Consider the following 24052-nt stretch of genomic DNA (forward strand, 5'->3'; position numbering starts at 1 on the left):
AATACAAAATCTATCTTAGTTCTATTATACTATAGTAATGTAAACTTGTGTATTCACTTTTATTAATTATAAAAATAATAAATTTGGATAGCTTTTATTTATTTTATAAGTAATTTCATTATAGATAGTTTTTATTTATTTTATAGATAATTTTTATTTATTTTGTAGATAACATTTTTATTATAAATTGTTATTTCAATTTAAAAAATAGAGGTTGTGTAAAACCCAGGAAAATTCAATGTAATATAAGGATGATATAACCTTGCTAAGTGTTTTTTTAATAAGCAAGAGTATGTTATTCACAAGTATTGTGTAACTCATTTGGTGAGAATCCTTTGTTAGGCTAATGGTCATGTGTTCAAATATTGAGGAGTGTATAAAATGGTTTGTTTGTTTAATTATGCTATTATTGATGTGTGGTATTCTGCATATATCAATAGATAATATTTTTTAATCTATCCAATATTTTTAGATCTCCACAATAAAGAATATTATATTAACAAAAAAGCTTAAAACAAAGTTCAATCCAATTTCTTCTCTCTCTCTTCTCTCATGTTCTCTACCTTATCTTCTTATATTTTTTATGTTATTTTCACATTCCACGTGTTAAGCCTCTAGAGTTGATTCTGCTATAATTTCTTAACTAGATTATGAGATTAGATGAATAAATTTGTTTGTTCTTTTGATTCTTGTTGTGGTTTATTTTTATCTATGTCCTTTGTTACTTAAGAAGCAAAAGTAATGATTTTTACAATATAGCAAGTTAGCATGGTGTTAAACCTACATAACAGATCAATCCTATGAGTCTAAGAGTTTCTAATTTTAATTGAAAATTTAGTTTGATTAAAGTTAAGAACTTTCATGTGATTGAATGAATTTTTGCCAATAATTGAGAATTTACTTTGACTAAAGGTGAAAACTTTAACAAGAATTAATCAAGAGTGTACTTTGGTTAATTAACTTTTTACTTGATAAAAGAGGTAAAATAATAGACATGATTAGGCATAGTATTATTTAATTGAGAATGTACTTTGGTTAAATTTACAATACAAAGTTCTTGTTTTTAATTGAGAATGTACTCTGGGTAATAGTGAGAATGCTAACAAATTAATTGAGAATTTATGTTGATTAATTTGAAAATATAAGACAATAATTAATTGAATAATAATGTTTAGATAACCAATGATGAATCCTATTTTGAAAAAGTGGTGAAATCAACCTATTTTCTTTATCATTGTTTTTATTTTTTTAAATCTTTTTATAAATTTATTTCTTTCTATAACTTTTTTATTTTTTATTTAATCTTTTATTTATCTTTATCTTCTTTATTAATTATTTTACTAATCCTTTTGTATAGTTTTTATAAGAAATAATTTGTTAAGAATCAATTTTGTGTTCGTTCGAAGACGACATAGGGTTGAATTTATTATCATTTCTATTTTGTTGGCTATTATCTTAGCAATACTAAAGTTGCTATAGTTTAGTAGTATTAATTTGGTCGCGTTAACAACAACGTTATTAGAGAGTTTTTAGGAAGAGAAGGATACATAAGTAGTTAGGGTTAGGCAAGACAGGTTTTACTAATAAAGTTTAAGGTTAGGTTTAGGCACCAAAAACCCTACTACTGTCGTGAGTGAAAGAGAGCTTTGCCCATTGCTTTGTTGGCTGAGTTGATGTGTGTAAGTTGTATGTTGTGTGTTTTTAAGTCCTGTGGATGTTGGTTGAGGTGTTATAAATGATTGCTAAGTTATGTACCTTGTATGGGTATGTGTGCCCAACTGTTTGGATGTGTGTGATGATGTGTGATTGTTGTGTCTCCTTATCATACTTTGTAAATCTAGAGGTGGTTCTCTTCGTCTATAAGAGACGGTAGAAGAGATGAGGTTTGAGTGCTACCCTTTCATCTTTCAAGGTGGTAGAAAGGGAAGAATATTTTGCCTGTAGATTTTCGACTAGTATTGAGTATAATGCCCGTTGTGAGCAGCAACAAAGTTTTTACTCATAAGTCATTGAGGATTAGGAGAGATAGGTGCAAAGTTGCGGTAGAGGACGACTTGAACTACCCTGTTTTGGTGAAGAAGTGTCTTGTTTTGGTGAACAAGTTTTGTACGGGAGAACGATACATGTTTTGGAATTGCTTGGTTGTGGCATGTTTTGGGGTGACTTATGATGACCTTATTTGGTTTGTCATGTTGATAGTATTATTATGATGACTAATGGTTGTTGTTATGTTATTTTATTGGATGATTATTTTAGTAGCTCATCATTATTGTTTGTGTGTGTTACAATGATCGTACAACTCTTGTTGTTATACGGAAACAAATGTTCTTACAAATGTTTTAACTGATGAATAAAACGACGAGATGTTAGAGAGAGCTTGGGGAAAATGTTTTAGTTTATGTTTTTGAATAGGTTTCATGTAAGTTTCATGTAAAGCCTTTGGATTAGTATTTTGAAAGATTTAAATATTTGAATAAGTTTCATTTATTTGGAGTGTAAATAAATTAAGGTTTTGATTAAATCACTTTTTTGCATTTTTTTTTATTTTCCGCTTATAAGAATGTTTTATACTTTACTCATAACATCCAAAACCAAAATAAGGCGTTACAGGTTACCTATTAAAACACCATCAAATTAAAAAAAAATAATTCAAATTTAAAAACAAAGGTACGAGTAAGGTAATTATTTTAATTTTAAAAATTGTTATTTGAAGGGTAAATTGAAAAAGGAAACGTGGATACCAAAGGAAGAATTCTTCAATATAATCTATAGTATTATATGCAAAGCATTCTCTATTTTAATGTACACATTTTGTTTCTAATTTAATTTTTTACGTATTTTTTAAATCCCGATTACAAAAATATGAGAGTGAATAATTATTATGTTTAGTTTATTTGAGGTGATTTAGAAGAACAGTGACTTTTTTTTTTTTAAATAACCATGTTTTTTATTTGATCGTTTTTCTTCTTCTAGAATTTAACTATTATTTTAAACAAAAATAACTATTTATAATAAAAAAATTATCTACAGAAACAAATTACTTATAATAAAATTATAAAAAATATACAAATTTACTTTTATAAATATAATAATAATTTTATTATTTTATTATGATAAAAAAATAACACACATGCATATAGTGCATGTGTTTTGACTAGTGGTATAAATAAAGAAGTATGTTTTCATTCTTTTATCTTTTATTTAATAATAATAATCATATTATTTGATGAAAATACAAAAGAATAGGTGGATCACATCGTAACTAAAAACATAAGTAATTAAAAGGTAAATATTAGTTTCTTTCGATCTCTATATTATATTATTATAGTTTAACATAAGCTTAATTGCTTACTTGGTCTTCAAATTCAACGGTTGGTGTTTAGTTAGTATCCGCTTTTAAAGACGTCATTAGTGCAGTAAAAGAAAATGACACCGGTTATTTTTGTCTATACGTAGCAGTTCATGAACCGAGGTATATACAAGCGAGGTAAAAAGAGGTAACCTTTTTGCATCGATTCGAAACCGAGACAGTATGTGGGGCTCTTTTATCTCGATTGGATTCGAACCGAGGCGGTAGATGCTTTTTTTTAAAAAAAAAAATAGAGACTTTTGGCTATTCAGAAAAAGGGCGATTGACGGTGAAGTCGCCCTAGTAGGTGTCGGGGACGACGGTGAGGAGGGAAATCTGCTGGCTACGGTAGGAGGCGTGGAGGTGGAGTGCATGTTAGTAGACACCGATGCGGGAGTTAGGGTTGTGGGTGGATAGGGTGACCTGCATGGTGAGAGAAAGAGTGTTGGGGATGGGGGAAGAGAGGTTGAAGGTGAAGAGGGTGACGTCTTGGAGGGTGAAGCGGAGCTTGGTAGCGCGGAGGATGACCCATATGAGGAAGACAAGGAAGAGGACTAGGAGGATGAAGGCGACGACGCCGATGAGGATGAAGCAGAGGAGATGATGACTAATGGTGGAGGCAACAATGATGACCAGTGGTGGAGGCAACGGTGGCGAAGCAACAAACTGTTCGGGCAAGATTGGAAGCAACAGTTCGCGTTCTCTGACGGAAGAAGAAGAAGAAGAAAGACCGAAAATGTGCTTACTATGTTTACACTTCTGGAATTTAACTATCAAAGAGGTTATTACCTCGGTTATAAAAATAACCGATGCGTAAACCTTCCAGAAAAAAATTCAAAATAAAATTGAAAATGAAAATTTTGAAAATATCTACTAACTATAGGCCTCGGTTCGCGCCTAAACCGAGACATAAAGGGCCTATGACATCGGTTAAAATGGAACCGAGGCAATAAAGGTTGACAAGATGGATTTGAAATGTTCAGAATCAGTTTCTGGCAGGACATATTGCCTCGGTTGGTCAGAGAACCGAGGCAGTAGACCTATTTCGAAAAAGCTGTCAGAGTTTTTTGCCTCGATTGGTCAGAGAACCGAGGCAGTAAACCTGTTTCAAAAAAGCCGTCAGGTGAAAAGTCTGATTTAGCAAGGTTTTTGGCCTGGGTTGGTGATGGACAAATTTGTAAGCACCAAAATATGATGTCACAAACTTGTTTTTCAATCGGCAAGTATGACCGAATCGTTCAAGTAATAAACTTGGTAAGACCAAGTATCGTTCTTCCCAAAGGACTCACGGCCTAGTTTAGTTGTGTGGTTTGTTGATTAGCTAAGACTTACAAACGAAATAATTGGATTATATTATGCAAGACGAAAACTAAACATGTATGCATGAATTGATCAATGGCAAAGACAAAAGATAAACACTTTCAATGGAATATATGAATGAATATGTTGTTGGGGGTCAATTTCATCTCATCCACTCTCATACATTTTAGGAATTCAACATTCAAATCATCATTGTTAATGCCACTCTCTAAAGTACCATTCTAGATGGCTTCTCCCTAATCAAATAGTTCATACAATTCCTAGCATTCCTAATGATTAGTTCATAAGTGCAGGAGCTTAACGACAACCAATATAATATTGTCAGTATAATATTGGGAGAAATTCCCCGGATCTAGACTTCCCCGTACGTGTCCGTATCGACAAAACCAATAATCATGCAATAGAATGAGTTAAACAATGCACGCATTGAGCAAAGAGGAAAAACCCTAACTAATGATGAAAGAAAGCATAAGTCTTAGATTAAGATGCAAGCATAAATTCCATATATGAGAGCTTCAAGAGATTACATTGATTCCCCAACAAACATACAAAGTTTAGTTCACCATATTCATGGTGAACCTAGATGAACAATGAAAGAATGAAAGAATAAACCCAATAAAGGTGAAGAGGTAGCCTGAGCATCCAAGATCCTCCTTCAAAGGGGTGGAAGAGAGAGTGTTTGCCTCGTTTCTGCCAAAGATGTCTAACCCTAGGACGTGCAAGTCCTTAAATAGGGCATAAAAATAACATAAAACAAGTCCAAGCCCATAAAAACAAAAGAAAACCGGTCCAAGCCCACTTAGAATGGCGCTCAGCGGTATTTTACCGCTGAGCGGTACTAGCGGTTGATCCATTTTGCCCCCCAACTGCTGTTTTGCCCCTCAGCGGTGATTTCGGCACCCGAAAAGTGCCGCTCAGCGGTATTTTCCGCTCAGCGCCACTCGGTCACACGTTTTCTGCGTTCTGGTTGGTTTTTCAGCATTCTGGTTGACTGGTTGACTTTTCTGGTTGACTGGTTGACTTTTCTGGTTGACTGGTTGACTTTTCTGGTTGACTGGTTGACTTTTCTGGTTTCTGGTTGACTTTTCAGCACTCCAATCATTCGGTATTTCAATTCTTCTTTCTTCCCCTCAGCGGCCATTTTGCCCCTCAGCGGTACCAACGTGACTCCTTGAGTGCCGCTCAGCGGTAAATTACCGCTGAGCGGTGCCTTCGACTTCTCTTTTTGCACTCTTTCTTGTCTTTTCTAATGTCACTTCTCTCCTTCTTCACTCTTTTCACTAAATTCACCTTAAAACCTGCACAAAAACACTCAAATCAAGCATAAACCTGTCCAGCTCTCTTATTTCTGAAAATAAAGATAAAAGGCATGATTTCAAGCTAGTTTCTAAGTCTAAAGGTTGCTTTTAGTATCAATTTTAAGCATGAAAATAACAGTTTTTCAACTGTTATCAGTTGGTCAGAGAACCGAGGCAGTATACCCATTAGGCATCAGTTCAAATTGAACCGAGGCATATAGTGTTGCCAGAATTACAAAATTGCCACCGCTTTTTTATACGCTTCGGTTTTTCTAAAACCGATGCGTAACGCACGAGTTAAAACGCTGTTTATTTACTAGTGCGTCTCAATTGCGCCTCCATGTGGTATAATTGCACCAATCAAGTCCCTTCCGTTAAATTGGTATAAACGAAGTTAAATGTTTGATGATGTGACAAAGAAATCTGTAATTTTGTTTCTCTTTCCTTTACTCCTCTTACTCACTTCTTTCTCTACATTAAAACCTATATTGTTTAAAATATCTTGATTGTTTAACTATTTTTAAAAATTACATTGTTCCTGTATCGATTCACTGTTCCTACTTTTTTATATTTTAATAGAGATAGACTTATTATATAATTTGTTTATAGATTTTTTTATATTTTATTCATACCCCAAGCTCAACATGAACTCCTTCCTCAACGCTTTGGATTCACAGTCGCTTCTTTCCAACATTCAAGTTAGTAAGTAAAGTAATTGTTCTCTTCATGGTGAAGGAACCCAACATCAAGCAGTGAGACTGCAAAATCCTCCCAATCTCGGAAGCCTCCATCTCAATCTCTATCAAGAACAAAAAACACAACCTCAATTTGGACACAAATTTCACAATCTGAATCTCCGAAAACTAGTGCAGCATGACACAAACCCGATTTATAAATAATCCAAATTTCAACAAAAAACTAATAAAGGATAACTCACAACCTCCCGATTCCTCAAAAATCAATCCAGGGCTACGAGTGATTAAATCACCCAATTGTTTCTCATTCAAAACCCTAGAAAGCAAAGTGAAAACACAAAACATCACCCTCCAATTACAACAACCCTTGTTAATCAACAAATGGTCTCCAATCCAATCACAACCATTTCAACTCTTTAACATCTTCGCAACCTTAACAAAATCAAAATCAACACCCCAACCAAAATGCAAGGGTTAAAAGCAACCACATTGATCAATGTCTTCCGCGAAACACCGAGGTTTTCGTATTCCTAACGCTTTGAGATCAAGATCCCATGTTTATACCGAAAAACCTGAGGTTCGAGTTTGAAAACCCTCCCCATCTTGGTGCGGGGTACCCCGAAGTTGTAGAGGGCTTGGTGATTCTCCATGAGCACAACGTCGTCGTTTAGGTAAATCATATGAGGCGGGAGAAGGGGCGCACACTCGAAAGGGGAGAGACCTACGCTCTCGAAGAAGGGCTCGAACTCGTTGATGAGGTGGTAGCGCGAGATGGAGCACTTGATATTCATGTGCGACAGGTGCGAGTAGGTTTTGGCGAGGAGGTCCTGGATGAAGGGGGGCGAGTTTTCGAAAGGGGAACATCGTGGTACGACATCGTTTTAGAGGGGTGATAATAGAAAAATGTGGAGAGTGAAGTTAGATGGAAGAGAAGACACATCTTTGGGTCAACAATGCAGCTAGGGCAAACCCACTGCCATGTTGGTGCATTTTAGAAACCACGAAAAAGCTCTCAATACTATGTTAAGAGGAATACATAAGAGAGAGAAAAATATGGGCACATGGTAGGAAGAGTAGAGGAGAGAGAAAAAAAAGTGCAGATTTCTTTGCCACATCATCAAACAATTAACTCTATTTATGCCAATTTAACGAAAGAGACTTGATTGGTGCAATTATACCACATGAAAACGCAATTGAGGCATTTTTTAAAGTGGGTACCAAGTAAACACTAACGACTGAATTTGGGGACCAAGTAAGCAATTAAACCTTAACAAAAATGTGTTTACAAAATCTTTTTTACCCAAATTTAAAATAAAAAAATAAAAAGGAAAGAGAAAAAAAATGAGAGAATTCATAATTAAAAACTAAATATATGGATGTAAAATATAAAATCACTTATATTATTTTCTATGATTTCTTACACAAAAGACATAAGAAACTTTGGATTTTATATGCTTAAAAAATGCCTAAACCAAACAACATAAGGCAATATGGGGTGAAACTTAGTAATTAAACTCCTCGTCATATTAAGATACTTAGTATTATCCAACCTTCTCATATCTAAAAAAAGGCCTTTAAAATTCATTTATGTTTTTTAGAAGTCTTTGCTTTGGTGGATTTAATAATAATTTTCTTTGATGGTCTACCTTTGTTGGGTTACCTAGTTATTTGAATAGGCTTATCACTCTCTTCAATATTGTAATCTTTTTTCCTCATCAAACATGTAAGTCAATTTAGAAATTAATTTCAATTCATATGAAAAATGAGTTTGCTTAGACGTTAAAGAATTAAGAATACATCATTATGTGGTGAATCTAATTGTTGTAAACCTATAACTTATTGAAAATGGAAGTAACATCCTCAAAAGAAGACATACTAACTAAGAAATCAGACTTTACTAGTACACAACCATTTGAAACATCTAGATTATTAACAAGAGTATATCCATTTTCAACACAAATATCATTATTACCCACCATAAGCTTAGGTTGTGACTAAAGAATAGATGACACCCTAACAAATTGTATTGCAATAAACTGAACCATAGGAGGTTGTACCTTAATAGGAGGATGGTGGTGTTGGGATTCCAAGTGTGGATCCAAGTTTCACATTGGATAGAAATAGAAAAGTAGAACACTATATAAAGGTGAAAGATCCAAGTAAGCATGTCTTGTTAAGATGAATGATCATACGAAGGACTACTTGTGATTGTGGTTGGTAGGGGTGGGCAAATAGAATTGAACTACACTATATTACTAAAATCTGTACTGAACTAAAAACTAATTTGTTTAAACTGAACTGAGCTATAAAACAGTTCAGACAAACTGAACTATTTTTTGTTTTATCAAACTGGACTGAACTGAACTATACTAAATTGTACTAAACTACAATATAAACTAAACTGAACTACTAAATGTACTAGTTTTTAAACTCAATAGTATAACAATACATGTTCTTTTTAATTGAAATTTATTTTAATATTTATTTTATTTTATTCATAAGTGTCTTACAAATTAACTTTTTAATTATTTGATATTATTATTTTCTATTTTATTTATATATTTTTTATTATTATATGTGTATGGAAATTATTTTATTATTTATTTATTTATTTTATTTTATTTTATTTTTTATTTTTTTATTTATATTTATTTTGTCATGAATATTATTTTACTTTTATATTTATTTTTTTTAATTTTTTATTTATATTTTTTTGTTTTATATGTGTATATAATTTATTTTATCTTTTTATCTACTTATTTTATTTTAAAATAATTTTTTATTTATATTTATTTTGTTCCCTCGTAAAATTGTTTTATTAATCAATTATTTATTATTTATATTTTATTATGTAAAAATTAAACTAATATTTATTAATTATTATAATATAATAAAAGATGATACTAGAAAAATTACTACTATTTTTTTATGATATTTCATTATATATTCATTTAATAAAATTTAATGTTAAAAAATATATTTTAGTTTTAGTATGTAAAATACTATCATTTAAAATAATAATATTGATATTTATTTTAAAGTAAGTTGATTTTTAAAATAAATAGTTATTTTAGTGTGTGCGCTTACACACATTTTAATATCATTAAAAGTTTTTTTAACATATTTTTACATATTTAATAATATGTTAAAGAATATAATATATTTAAAGTACTATTTTTTTTATATAGTCTTTTTTTTTAGGATTTATATTACTTAATCATTTAATAAAATTAAATTTAAAAAAAATATATTTTACTTTTATTACTTAAAATAATATTATTTAAAAAGTAATATATGTTTATTGATAAAAAAATTTAAAAATTTGTGATAAAAAAATTTTGTCTTAAAAAATTCATTATTAATTTTTTATTTGAACAATTTCTTTTATTAATATTTTATTATTAAATAACATTTTCTTAGCAAGACGGAGCAATTGAATGGGAACTAGAGAAGAGAAGAGAGTAGATACATTTCTCACAGTTAATTGAACCGAAACTGTTATAATTCAGCTTTTAGAAACTAAACCATAAAATAGTATACTGAACTTTTAGTAAAAATGGATCAGTTTTTTTAAGTATAATATAGTATAGTTAACTATAGTACAGTACAAATCAGTTATTTTTGCCCAACCCTAAGGGTTGGTTGGAATGCTTCCACAGAAACCGAGTATTGAGACATAATATCACCCTTAATTAGAAAAAATCTTTTTTAAAGTTGTTTTAAAATTATATTATTATAAGATAAAAATATATTAATTTAGGATTATATGTAGTTTTAGTATGAATGTAGTTCCTTTCTTAAGGAGTTTTCTTAACAATAACATTGTTATAGTTTTTAACAATGAAGCATTGTCATGGTAGTGATGATTGTCAGTAAAGGTAGATGAGGAAACTAAGTTAACAGCGATGGTTGTTAGCTGGGTAGATGAGAAAACTAAGTTAGTGTTGGAGTGCCTTAAAACCGGGTCTACAAGTTTGACTCGGCTTATCCTTCTTATCCATATATTTTGAGATATTTTTTACAAATATTTTGAGAAAATTTTATTATTAAATGTTACTGAAAAATAAATTTTTGGATGAAAAATTATGCCACCACCGATATGTATCATTAATTAAACATTACTTATAAATTACTGGTAATATGTAATTGGGTGTAGATATAGTTATTTATAAAAGTTTATCTATCCACCATATTATATGTGGAAATATCTAGTTATATTTAGTATATGAGTGTAATGTTTTCATACATAATACCGAAATAGGTAAATTTCAGACTTTTTATAGAAATGGGTAAGTTGATTTGAAAAGACTATTTCAAAATAATAAAATAAGTTTCTCTAAACACAATTTTATTGAAAATCTCCACACTGAAATCATGCTCTGAATTGGACTTCAACAAACTTGAACTTTACATTAGGTAAGTTTCAATTATTATCAACTTCAACTCAGATCTTTCATGGTGATAATTAATTGTGTGAAGATAGGTAAATCTAGAAGCATCATCAGGGATGACAAACAAACAATTCCGCGTTCTTGGACATCGTGGATATCGTGAATCGTGGACAATCGTGGATAAAATTCACGATGGATAGTTGATATTTGTATTAGTTATTGCTCCTAAGTTGTGGGTAGTGGTATTTTAATACTCGCTTATAAACGAGTCAAATATAAATATTATATTATCCGACCTACGAGTACATGTTACCTTAAAAAATAAAAATAATAATTTAATTTATATCTTATTTAATTTAATTTAAAATAAAATTATATTTTATTAGATTAAATTTTAATTAAATTTTATTTATTTTATATTAAATTTTATATTTTTTTATAATTTTATTTTTAAAATGTATAAAATATATATTTTTTAATATTTACGGATATGTACTTGCGATATTTGATGATTTTTTTGAAACGGATACTCCAGGAATAATGAATGAATTGCTTGCGGATTGAGTTTTTATTCTATAGATTGAATTGTGAATAGACATTATCCATACTCGACCTCTTATCATTCTTAAATGTAAGAATAAAAGCTCCTCAAATCCATAATTTTTTTCACCTAATTTGAATTCTTATATTTAAGTTTTGATTTGATTTTGATTTTTATATTTTTTTAAGTCAAATGAATTTTATTTTTGAAAAAAAATTAATTGGGTCTTTATTTCTGTAAAATAAATTATTTAAAAGTGTCATTTATCATGTTTGTCACATTATAATTTAGGTTATTTTTATTTAAAATATGTCATGTACCAAAATTATAGGATTCTATATTCTATCTTAGTGTTTAAGATAATCTATATTTTAACATATATTTTAATAAGTTATAAACCTAAATTTGACAGATAACAATTTCAAACAATGTTAACGAAAGAAACATTAAGTCTTTTAATAAAATGGAGTTCTTAAAGACGTTGAACATGAACTTGAATATGAGCTTTCTTTCAAATATAATTCCATCTTTTTGAAAAAACTTTCCACCAAAGATAAATCATGTTAAAATAAAATTAATAAAAACACGTGTATTTACTTTTTCTATAATAACAATAATAAAATTATAATTATAAAAATAAATATAAATATAAATATTTTTATTATTTTATTATAAATACCTTTTATTTATTTTGTCCATAATATTTTATTAAAAATAGTTATTTTACTCTAAAAAATAATTAAATTTATAAAAAAATTTAATAAAAGAATAAATTTATAAAAATGATCGCTTAAAGAGTATAATTGGTAAGGTAAGTTTTGAAACAAAAAATTAGAAGTTAAAAATAGTAAGTCCTTTATATATTAGTGTAGATAAGATACTTTTCAGACTAACTTTTACAACTTCAATAAGTTAAAAAAATATAAAAGTTAAAATAGTTCTAAGATGCACGATTTTAAAAATAAAAAGCCACACATTTAACATACAAATAAAATATAATTTAAAGTAAATTAAAGTCAATAACTCCTCTTTTAAGAAAATTAAAGAAAAGAAAGTGTGAGACCCTTGATAATTAGCAAAGATAATTTCTGACACCTCACCACTTATGCACGCCACATCATTTCTCAGCCATTAAAACCCACTCCCAACTCTGATACATATCTCTGCTGTACATTGAAAAACGCACCACGTCACACGCGCAGGGTTTTAAAAGCGCACCAAACTCTGCATGCACGCATGCCACTTGTCACGTTGGAAGTTTCTGAAATCAGAGTGGGGGTGCAGGTGTCCGAAAATGAGACGCTCGTTCGTCTGGAAATGGAAGGAACAAAAGAGATTTTTTTCGAAAACCCTTCCACTCACCTGCACCATTCATCTTCTTCCTCAGAGCCTTTCATATTCTCCAACTTCTCTCTAGAAACCCTAAACTTCTCTCTACTGTAATCCTCACGTTTCTCCTCCGATCACATTTTCAGCACCGTAGGAACGTCCGCTGAACTGAGAGCTATCCACTGGACCGAACAGCTTCAAGAACTGAAACTAGTAAGTCCCCTTTCTGTAGTTCGTCCTTAGGTTTCTGGAAAATTAGGATTTGTAGTTGCATGCAAGCATGTATTCTAAGTGTTTTGTATTCCTTGGTTAGAGTTTGTTTTGGAAGAGTCAAGAACATAAGAAAAACGTAGTTGGACGAAGCCACTTTTGCATCTAGGACAAGTTTGGTTGCCAATCCGGGTAAGGGAAGCTTATATGTTTAATTTATACCTGTATGTTGTATGATCTGAGTTGCCTGTATGAAAAGTATGAGGTTTGAGTTGTTATGAACGTTCACTGATATCAGATATGATTTCTGGTTTGTTTGAACTGCATGTTGGTTTGATACGTATGAATGATGGATGAAGATCGTAATATATGAGTTATTAATGTGATAATGTTGAACGTGAATTTACTGGAATGAATGTTATAAAGTTTATAAATTGAAAATCCTATGAATTATAAAGTATAAGTTTAAATGTTGAAATCTGAGATCTGTTCTGGTTGAAGAATCTGAAAACTTAAATCATTCCCCTTTGATAAATGACGCTCGTCATCGTACGGTCTTATACCGTTCGGTTTTCCTGGAAATAACTTAGAATAGAATTCTTTCAATTGGAAAGAACTCCGCTCGAGAACGAGCGTCCCCATTTGAATGTCTGAGCGTTCGGTTCAGCTCAGCTGTATATAAATACCTTGAACTTTAAAATACGTAGCGCTCGGTCTTATACCAAGCGTTCGTCCTAAAGAGCGCTCGGTCTTATACCGAACGTTCGTCCTAAGTAGCGTTCGGTCTTATACCGAACGTTCGTTCTAAATAGCGCTCGGTCTTATACCAAGCGTTCGTCCAAAGAGTGCTCGGTCACATACCAAGCGCTCGTAATATTGAATAACCACTTGGATAAAATAGCGTTCGTTCCAACCTTTCAATATTCATCCTCTTACGTTCGTTCAAATACTGGCATCAGTCTTTCATATGTAAAATTCTTCAAAGAAAATTCAAAGTATTATTGACCATCCTTTGTACATTAAATCTGGTCCAAGATCTATATTCTGAAATTTTTCTAAGTATCCTTACACCTTCAATAAGAGTCCGTTCATTTAATTGACCAAACAGAGTGTCACGTTCGTCCAATCCAGTACTTTATTTGGACGTTCGTCCTAATTCTTCAAAGGACTGAACGTTCGTCCTTTTGTACTCTTAAAGTTAAAAATGAGAATGATGATAAATTATAAGGAATTACAGTGCGAACACTATATTAAGTGATTTTACGATTATGGAATTTGAACGAGCGTTCTAAGGAGGAACGTTTCAGATGTGCTAACTATTAAATTTGGTAAAGTATGAACATGGATAAGTTAGGACTCGCTGTCCATCCTGATATTCTGTGATACTCATCTTCACGTAGAAGGGGGTAGTCATGTGTGGGAATGACAGGAGGTCCTTAGTCCATCACTTAGCATGGGCGACGGACTGACCTCGAGTGGCAGCTGATTAGGTATATCCCGGCTACTACACCACTCGGGTGCAAGGACGCTTGTAACTACATGGTTCATACAGTCCGGACGGTCTGTCTTATATATACATATTTCTATGTTATTCTATGTTAAGTTACATATTGTATGTGTGAATTGAATTGTTAAAATGTATGTGTTAATTGTATGAATTAAATATTATAAGCTTACCCTTGCGTTTCCATTGTGTTGTCTCCTGTCTATGTACGTTCGTCTTGTCTTGCAATGATCATCCGTGTGGATGTGAGCAGATGGTGGTGCATCTCTTGAAGAAATGCTGGAAGAAGAAAATTTGGAAGATGCAAATCTGGTTGAAGTGGAAGTAAAGGCCGAGCCATAGAGCGCTCGTTAGATTAAGACTGTAAATGTTAGCGTAGCTTGGACGTTCGGCTAAGTATTTTGTAAAGCCGTTCGTCCTAATTATCTCTACTTCTGTTTTGATGCGAACGTTATTTTTGTATTTAAACCGTTCAACTCTGGAACTTCGTTTATGAATCTAAAGACTGCACTGTTTGTATTATTAATTGTAATTAATTCTGATTTATGGTAATTACTATATTTTGGGATGTTACAGAAAGCGTGTTTAGGATTTCTTCATTTTGAAATCTCTTCCCAAGAACAATTTAGTCATTTTATTAAAATATTAAAATTTATCCATTTCAATAAATTTGTGAAAAAAAATGAAGAATCTGATAAATATGACAAAATATCCATCAATAACGATTATATGTAATTTTTTTTATAAATGACTAAATAGGTAATTTTTTTTTGAAACTGTCTGTATGTAATATTGGTCAAACTGTCTGTATGAAATTATCAGCTAGGTAATGAATGCATGAAAGATACATCATTATTAGGTTTGTTGGTGAAAAAAAAATGCCAGTAACTTTGTCGGTAATATTTAGTTTCATTAAAAAAATATATATTTTTGTTTGATAATCCAATTTTCTTTTTTATTAATGTATGGTGAAATTTCGAATTTTCACATAAAATTAACAACACTTCATTAAACCTATATTAGAAAAACTTCTCCTCATAGTGTAAACACAATCGTATACACCTTTTTTAAATATTTAAAATATACTATACTATGAATTAATGATTTTAGAAATTTTTGAAAAAAAATATAAGTTTTTAAATATGAGATAAATATTACAAATGTAATGAGAAATAAAAATTCATACAATAAATGGAGGTAAAAAGAAAAAAGAATTGTTGATGAATGGAAAAAAATTAAAAATAACTGTTGGGGCAATTTTAGAAAAAATATGTCAAAATAACGGTTAAAATGAAAAAAACATATAAACATTTATATTATAAAGAGTAAAATAGAGATAATGATAGTAGACAAAAGGGAAAATCTTCTTTAGTGATAGTTATAGATAACTAAATTCTCCAATAAATGTTTTCTATAAATATAGCAACAACATCATTAAGTTAGTTATGTCTCCTCCTACCATAAGAACTCTGTTTAGGTTAGTTGTACACTAAGAAAGAAAAACAGATTGTAATAGATATAAATGTATATAGTATTAGGTTCAAATAACTACCAATCAAATCCCAAGCCAATAAATAAATAAATAAATAAATAAATATAAATATATATATATATATATATATATTACTGTACCCATTGTATTGAGGTCATCAAACTGACTACAACTTCAGTGCTCTGTGTGGTCTCTAAATAAAAGAAAGAAAGAAAGCTAACATTGTCTTTTCCTGTCTCTAAAGAAGTTCCAAGTAACATCATACTTATACTTATACTTAAATACCAAAATTAATAATATATGTAAATAATATATCTTTTCCTAACGCTTTGTTCTAAGAATAATGTATTCCTCTTATACTACAATATAAGAGCTTTTTATCAATGGTGCAATCTTTTAAAAGGTTTTGAAGTTAGGTAAGTCATAACAAATAAGTCGTGTATGTAACAATTTTGTTGGAATTGACTTCTATCATGCTAACATTGAATGACTTCTAAAATCGCTACATATTGAGATGAATTTGTTTAAACATAATCATTTTTATATTTTTAAGAGTAATTTCTGTTATATTAGTACGACTGTAGTGTTATTTTGAGTTATGCTGAAATCGAGATAAAATTACACAACTTGTTAATTTGAATTATAATGATGATGTTATCTGATTAGAAGTGGATTTTAAGTTTAACTCAACACTATAAAACCGACTTGTGAGATGAGGTTTACATTCACTTATATACTCTAAATTGGTCTTATTTTTAATCGATCTTATCTTTAATTAACATGTGACTTTCAACGCACATTTCTTGTTATTCTAAACAGTTATACTATTTCTGTAATTTTAAAATCAAATTTACATTGATTAAAAAAAGCCACAATATGTAGAATTCACTAATATGTATTATTAGTTTAAGTTGAAGTTTTGATAGCATATATTTATATGTTAAAGTTCTTTATGATTAATAATGACATTTATCCTAATTACTAAAATTTTAGATATAATATCAAATGTATATAAAATTGGTCTCCTGAAGGAGAAAAAGAACAAAAATGACTTGAGAGGGTTTAAAAGGATTATTGAAAAATTTTGATATTACTGTAACTTATTTCATTTTGACATATGTCTAATATGATGATGTTCCTTGTTGTTGCACACTTTTGGAATCAAGATCTCCATGCCTACCTTGTGGGTCATTAGCTCCCACATTGTTAGATGTAGCACTAGTGCCTAGTTTAAAGTCCATTAATGGTAATACGTGATAAGCTTGTGTGACTTGAATAAAGACCTGAAAGCTAAATTGAATTGGAGTCAAAATCTAGGATTTTTACTCTATCTTCTAAATTTCACAATTATTTCAGTCTAACTCAAAGATATTTCATAAATATGTTTGGCCAAATTTCTATTAACTCACGTGTGCATGTTTCTTTCCATTAAATGATACTTTGTATTTTTTGAAGTCAAGTTGAAGTCTATAGTTCATACAATTATCTACACAAGTGATGTACAAGAGGGGTTTAGCTTCCTTTATATAGGACACTACAAGAATAAAGAAGAGTAAAAGGCACTCAATAAGTGTTTAGAAAAACTAGAAATTCAAATGTAAACATAACATAACTTAAGTTAAAGTTAATTCAACAAATCATATTTTTAAAACTTAATTAGCTTGTCATTAATCTTTATACGTGGGTGGTTTGAAACTAAGAAAAAAAGATAATCATTACAATCCAAAAAGTAAATATGGTGCGTGGAGAAATTAAACGTGAAGTATTTACAACAATCATTATACTTATTATATTTATATGGAAATGAGATGTCTTGGTTAGAATATTTTCATATGACTACACTTATAATTCCGTCGAACATGATTTTATTTGTGTCTCTTGAATTGTAGAATATTATAAGAGAATATAAACACATATTATGGTCTAAAAGTTTTACAAGATTAAGAGCTTTTATTTCTTCTTCTAATTCTTTCAATTATTTTTTCCTGTAAATCTTTCTCGATTGTTTTTTTTATTATGCTTCTTTTTATTTATCCTTAAATTACAAATGTAAATATATTCTTCAATTGTATTTTAGGCAAACATATATTTAATTTATAATTAGTTTCCTAAATATATTTCTTATAAAATTTGTTACCTAATTAGTTTCTTAAGATTATTGTATTTATTCCAAATCAGTGAATGAGATCAATTGAGGAAAATATTCTTTTATAGTATTAGATTTTTAAGGTAATTTCGCTTCTTCTTCATTTCCCTTCATTTATTTTTTTTCTTCTTCTCATCGTCATGACGGACAACAAGATTCTTCCCATCTGACTCTTGTAGTTTTCAATATTCGAAACCATATCTTCATCACTCTTGAAATGGAGAATGTCCAATGCTCTACATGGGCATAACTATTTAAAATTACTGCACATTCTCATGAGGTCCTTCATCATATTATTCCTCCTGTCAATGGCAAAGAGAAGATACTTATGACTAAGGATGAAAAGGAATTATGGTCGACTCTTGATGCTATGGTTTTTTTCTGGCTTTATGCAGTCATCTCCAATGACCCGTTGCATAGAGTTATTGAACTCGATGCCACGACCATGGATGCTTGGAATAGGTTAAGAGATATTTTCCAAGACACCAAACATTCCCGTGTGGTAACTCTTGAGCCGAATTCTCCAATAATAACATGGAGAATTTTCCGAATGCTTTAGCATATTGTCAACGTCTCAAGTCCCTCACTGATTAGTTGAAAAATGTTGGAGCACAGGTGTCGAAGAGCCACCTCGTCATTCAACTTGTTTCGGGTCTCAGAAGTGCATATCACGGTGTAGGGACGTTAATTCGACAAAGTGATCCCCTACCTCTGTTTTATCAGGTTCAGTCGATGCTCATACTTAAGGAAGCCAGATTGGGAAAAGAGGCTGCCACGAGCTCATAGTCGACAATGGTGGCTTTCTCCTAATCCATTTATGACTCAAATTCCTCACATTCGGACAGGCTACACCACTAGCAGCACCGTGGGAAGCCATCTGGATATCGCAAGAATTTCGGAAAAAAATCCAGAGGCAGTGGTCATGGGTCCAGCAATGGAAAATATGGCTGTGCAGGGGGCGGCAGTGGTGATCCACAACAGTCTGGTGGAGAGTCTACAACAACAACCACAATGAGGGTCTTCACCTTGGCCGAATTACCCACCTTGGAGTTAGATGCCTCAATGAGTTCCTCCATGCCCGTATCCAAACTAAGGGTGGACACGAGGTCCAACACCACAGAGACAACATCAGCAGCCCGACGTTCTTGGGTCATGACCACAACAGGCTTACATGGCCTCTCAGAGTGGGTAGTCCACTTCTTATGTTCCTACAAATATTGAAGCGGTGAAGCATACTATGTCTCTAAGTCTCCTTGATCCATAATGGTACATGAACACCGTAGTTACCTCTCATATTACATCTTCTAATGGTAATCTCGCCTTATTTTAATTTGAGCAATCATCATGGCATTATTGTTGGTAGTGGTCATACTATCCCAATTCATGGTTGTGGTCATACAAAGTCTTCCCCTAATCCTCCCCTGTCTCTCACAAATGTTTTACATGCTCCCAAAATTATCAAAAATCTTATTTCGGTTAGAAAATTCATTACTGATAACTCTGTGACTGTGGAATTTGATCCTTTTGGTATTTTTGTGAAGAATTTTCAGAAGGGGATGCCAATAATGAGAGGTGATAGCTCGAGTAATCTTTACCCTCTTACTACTTTGTATATTGGAAACTACAAGAGTCGGATGGAAAGAACTCTTATTGTTCGTCATGACGGTGAGAAGAAGAAAAAAGATAGATGAAGGGGAATGAAGAAGAAGCATAATTGCCGTAAAAATATGATACCATAAAAGAATATTTTTCTTAATTGATCTCATTCACAGACTTTGAATAAATACAATAATCTTAGGAAACTAATTACGTAACAAATAATATAAGACATATTTAGGAAACTAATTATAAACTAAATATATGCTTACCTAAAATACAATAACAAAATATATTTACATATATCTTAACACACCCTCGCAATCAAAGCAGGATGACAACAGACACTGAATCTGTCCTTAAAATCATCAAACAACACACGCGAAAGTCCCTTAGTAAAGATGTTCGCGATCTGATATCGTGAAGGCACATGAAGAACGCGAGCATGACCACATGCAACCGGGTTGCTCGACACTAATATTGTCACAATACACAATAATAACCTTGGTAATCAGACAATTCAATTCTAATAACAAATTTCGAAGCCAACATAACTTAGAGACCACATTAGCAACACCCTTATACTCGACCTTTGCACTAGACTAAGAGAGTGTAGATTGACGCCTGGAGGACAATGACACAAAGTTGTCACCCAGAAACACACAGTACTCGAGATAGAATGTCTCATGTCAGGGCATCCACCCCAATCAGCATCAGTATAAGAAACAAGAGATGAGATCGAAGATGAATTGAGATAAAGACCGAGATCAAGTGTACCTTTTAAATACTAGATAATATGTTTGACAGCTTGCATATGGTCCACCCTCGGATCGTGCATATATAAGCACACAAGTTGCACTGCATAAGAGATATCCGGCTTGGGGAAAGTAAGATATTGTAAAGTCCAAGCAAGATTCCTATAAAGAGTGGGATCCTCATAAGGTGCGTTAGAAGTAGTACTCACCTCAGCGTTGGTGTCAACCGGTGTTGGAGACGACTTGCAAGCAGACATACTAACCTGGTGAATAAGTTCTTTGTTATATTTGTGTTGTGAAAGGAACATACCACCCTTATGTCGGGTCACTACAATGCCAAGAAAATAGTTCAAAGGATCAAGGTCCTTCATAGCAAATTCCGAGCTCAAAAGGTTCATAATATTTAATCGAAGAGCATGAGAAGAGGTAGTAAGTATAATGTTATCAACATAAATCAAAATGTAAGCCATGTGCGAACCCTTTCGATAAATAAATAATGAGTGATCACATTTTCTATTTGAGAAACCAAGAGACAAGACATATTCAGCAAACCGCTTATACCAAGCACGAGGTGTTTGTTTAAACCCATATAATGACTTACGCAAACGACACACATAATCCGGATGAGTACGGTTACGATACCTCAATGGTTAATGCATATAAATTGTTTCTTGTAGCTCACCATGAATAAAATCATTTTTGACATCCAACTAATGAATGAACCATGCCTTTGAAAGAGAAATAGAAAGAACGGTGCAAATCGTAGCTAGTTTCACTACTGGGCTAAAAAATTTTCCACAATCAATGTCAACCTACAGAGGTTTTCCATTACCTATAAGACAGACTTTATGTCATTGAAACACGCCATCAAAATTCTCGTTATGAGTAAAAATTGACATAGACCAAATAACATTAACATTAGGTAACAAATAGGATAACAAATAGGATAAGACATATATTTAAAAAACTAATTATAAACTAAATATATACTTACCTAAAATATAATAACAAAATATATTTCCATATATCTTAAAGTTCCTTTTCTCATTTTTCATTATATTCCTCTCAAATCTTATTTATACAAAAAATGTGTATATATTAAGCATCACACAAACATCTATTTAGAATTCCGCTTTATCCTTTAGGTCAATACATATAAATGCTTGACTTTTAGTTTTTAATTTTACATTTCTTTTGTTCAGGGAATAAACATGTTTTATATGAGCATCTCCCTTATGTTGTATTTGATCATCCTGAAATAACGTATAATACTTAGAGATAGATTGTATGCATGTTAGGATCTACTTTGAAACATGTAAAACATGTTTATATGTCCTTCAATTCAAATACGTAAGTTTTAGAGTATGTCTATTGTGTTGCATGTCTTTAACATAATCATTTGACACTTAGTTATTTGTTCCTAACTCACCTATATATTATTCCATACATTTAATGCTTTAAACATATGCATTTGTAATTATTTAAGATACTTTAATTGATTCATACTTTTAACAAACTTGTTAGATATGAATCATTGTTAGATATATGAATCAAAATTTAGTACAAATTATTATGATAAAAATATTGGATAGCATTAGGCAATCATTAAGATATACAGTTACGTCTAATTTTTGTATAAATAAGCTATGTCTTAACAAGAGCAATATTTTGATTATTAACAAAATTATGTAAAGGCGTTTTAGTAAAAGAAATTCTATTGACTAAGATTTATTGTTTTTAATTATTAATTGATGTGTGATGAGAAAACCTGAAAAAATCGTACAAAATAAAATGAAGGGTATATTACACCGTTTTCATTTTAATTTATACGAAAAAGAAATCTGTCAAATAGATATAAATAAATTTTAAGTACTTTTATTTTATTTAATGATTTTTGTTTTCTGAAATGCTCTAACTCTTTGTTAGACCATTATAATATATTTTTTTCCTGGGGAAAAGATATTGTATGAAAAATGTTGTTGTGTTACTTAATTTTACAAAAATAAGCCAAATGATAACTAGTTAATGGAATGTAATTCAATTGATTGATCCATATAATAGAAGTAACCCACCACTGGGTGCATAAAATTAGTGACAGTAATTACTTTGTAGGAGTAAGATATTTGATTGGCACATGACATTTAATAGTAACAACTAACCTTCAACGGTTTCAATTGCATGCATCGATTGCAGAGTAAAGGGTAATATAAACGGTCCGATGATGCATGTTTAATCTGAAGGCAATCAGAAAAGTGGGAGCTACAACCAAAACATATGCATCTCAAAGGTCAAATGTTTACCTTAACAAAGTATGAAAGGCATGTGAAATTTAATGTAATGCATAAAGACGTTGGATGTATACGGTCCACCACCAAATGTTAAGTATGTGTGGCCTCAAAAACTGAAAGTAAATGAGAAGCACATGGACTCTTCACTCCAAACTGATATTTCACGTTTTAGTGAACAAAATACCATTCATAATAAAGAATGAGAGTTTATGGCCCAACACCATCTCTATAAATAACAAATTGCCACATTTACTCCACCATTATCAAAAACTTTAATCACATAAATGGCAGGTTTTGCCGAATGTATAAATAATAATACTAAAGTGATAGTTGTAAGCAGTTGATGATTTGTAATGTTCATTTTGTTTATGTACGTATGTATCATATGCAAAATCAGTAAAAGGAATTTATCAAGAACTGAAATATTAAACTCAAGAACTTATATATTTTCGAATATTGTGATGAAGATGGGGTGCTTCCTACATATTCATCAAAATCATAAATCGAGTAATATAAACAAGAAAAAAAGAAAATAAAGAAACTATTATACTTATAAAGAGTGAATTTAGTATTATTGCCATAATAAGTTCTTTTGATATATACAAGTGATTTGGGTAATTGCATATTATTTGAAACTTTATAATTGTTTAAAAAAATTTAATGGAAAGATTTACAATTTTTGTCAAAAAAAAAAATACATAAGAAGGTTTTGCATTTTTTGTTAGAAAAGTTAATGACAAAATTTACAAATTTAACAAGAAAATTGTAAGGAAGTTTATAGTTTTTGTCATAAAAATTATATGTTGAATATACTTTTATCAAGTAATGTTGTAGATTTATAGTCTTGAGGTGCTAAATATAGACATGATCTATAAACTTGTTTTCATATTATCTCAACCTGTTTGCATTTGACAAAAAACTCTTTGATCGACTAACTACGACTTTACAAGTAAATATGGGTAATACTTAATTTTTTTAATTGGGTATGAGATGAAGATAAGTACGTCTATACCCGTCTCATCCCCATTTACATACATGTGTCAATACATATTTTATTCTCATTTTGTTACCGTTTAAATTATTAAAGTACTTATAATTTATTAGGTAAATATATATCTATATATATATATATATATAT

General features: G+C 30.9%; 1 protein-coding gene and 1 pseudogene across 1 annotated transcript; one reads left to right on the forward strand and one right to left on the reverse strand.

Annotated features, from left to right (window-relative positions):
• Window positions 1-6638: 6638 nt before the first annotated feature.
• Window positions 6639-7453, reverse strand: LOC128195862 (transcription termination factor MTEF18, mitochondrial-like; annotated as a pseudogene).
• Window positions 7454-18603: 11150 nt separating this feature from the next.
• LOC108319816 (uncharacterized) lies at window positions 18604-19061 on the forward strand. Its single transcript, XM_017551103.1, has 2 exons — window positions 18604-18777; window positions 18891-19061. Exons 1-2 carry the CDS (start codon window positions 18604-18606, stop codon window positions 19059-19061), a joined length of 345 nt encoding a protein of 114 aa, XP_017406592.1.
• The last annotated feature ends 4991 nt before the right edge of the window (window positions 19062-24052 follow it).

This window comes from Vigna angularis, chromosome 3 (assembly GCF_016808095.1).
Source record: "Vigna angularis cultivar LongXiaoDou No.4 chromosome 3, ASM1680809v1, whole genome shotgun sequence".
In the NCBI taxonomy this organism is placed as follows: domain Eukaryota; kingdom Viridiplantae; phylum Streptophyta; class Magnoliopsida; order Fabales; family Fabaceae; genus Vigna; species Vigna angularis.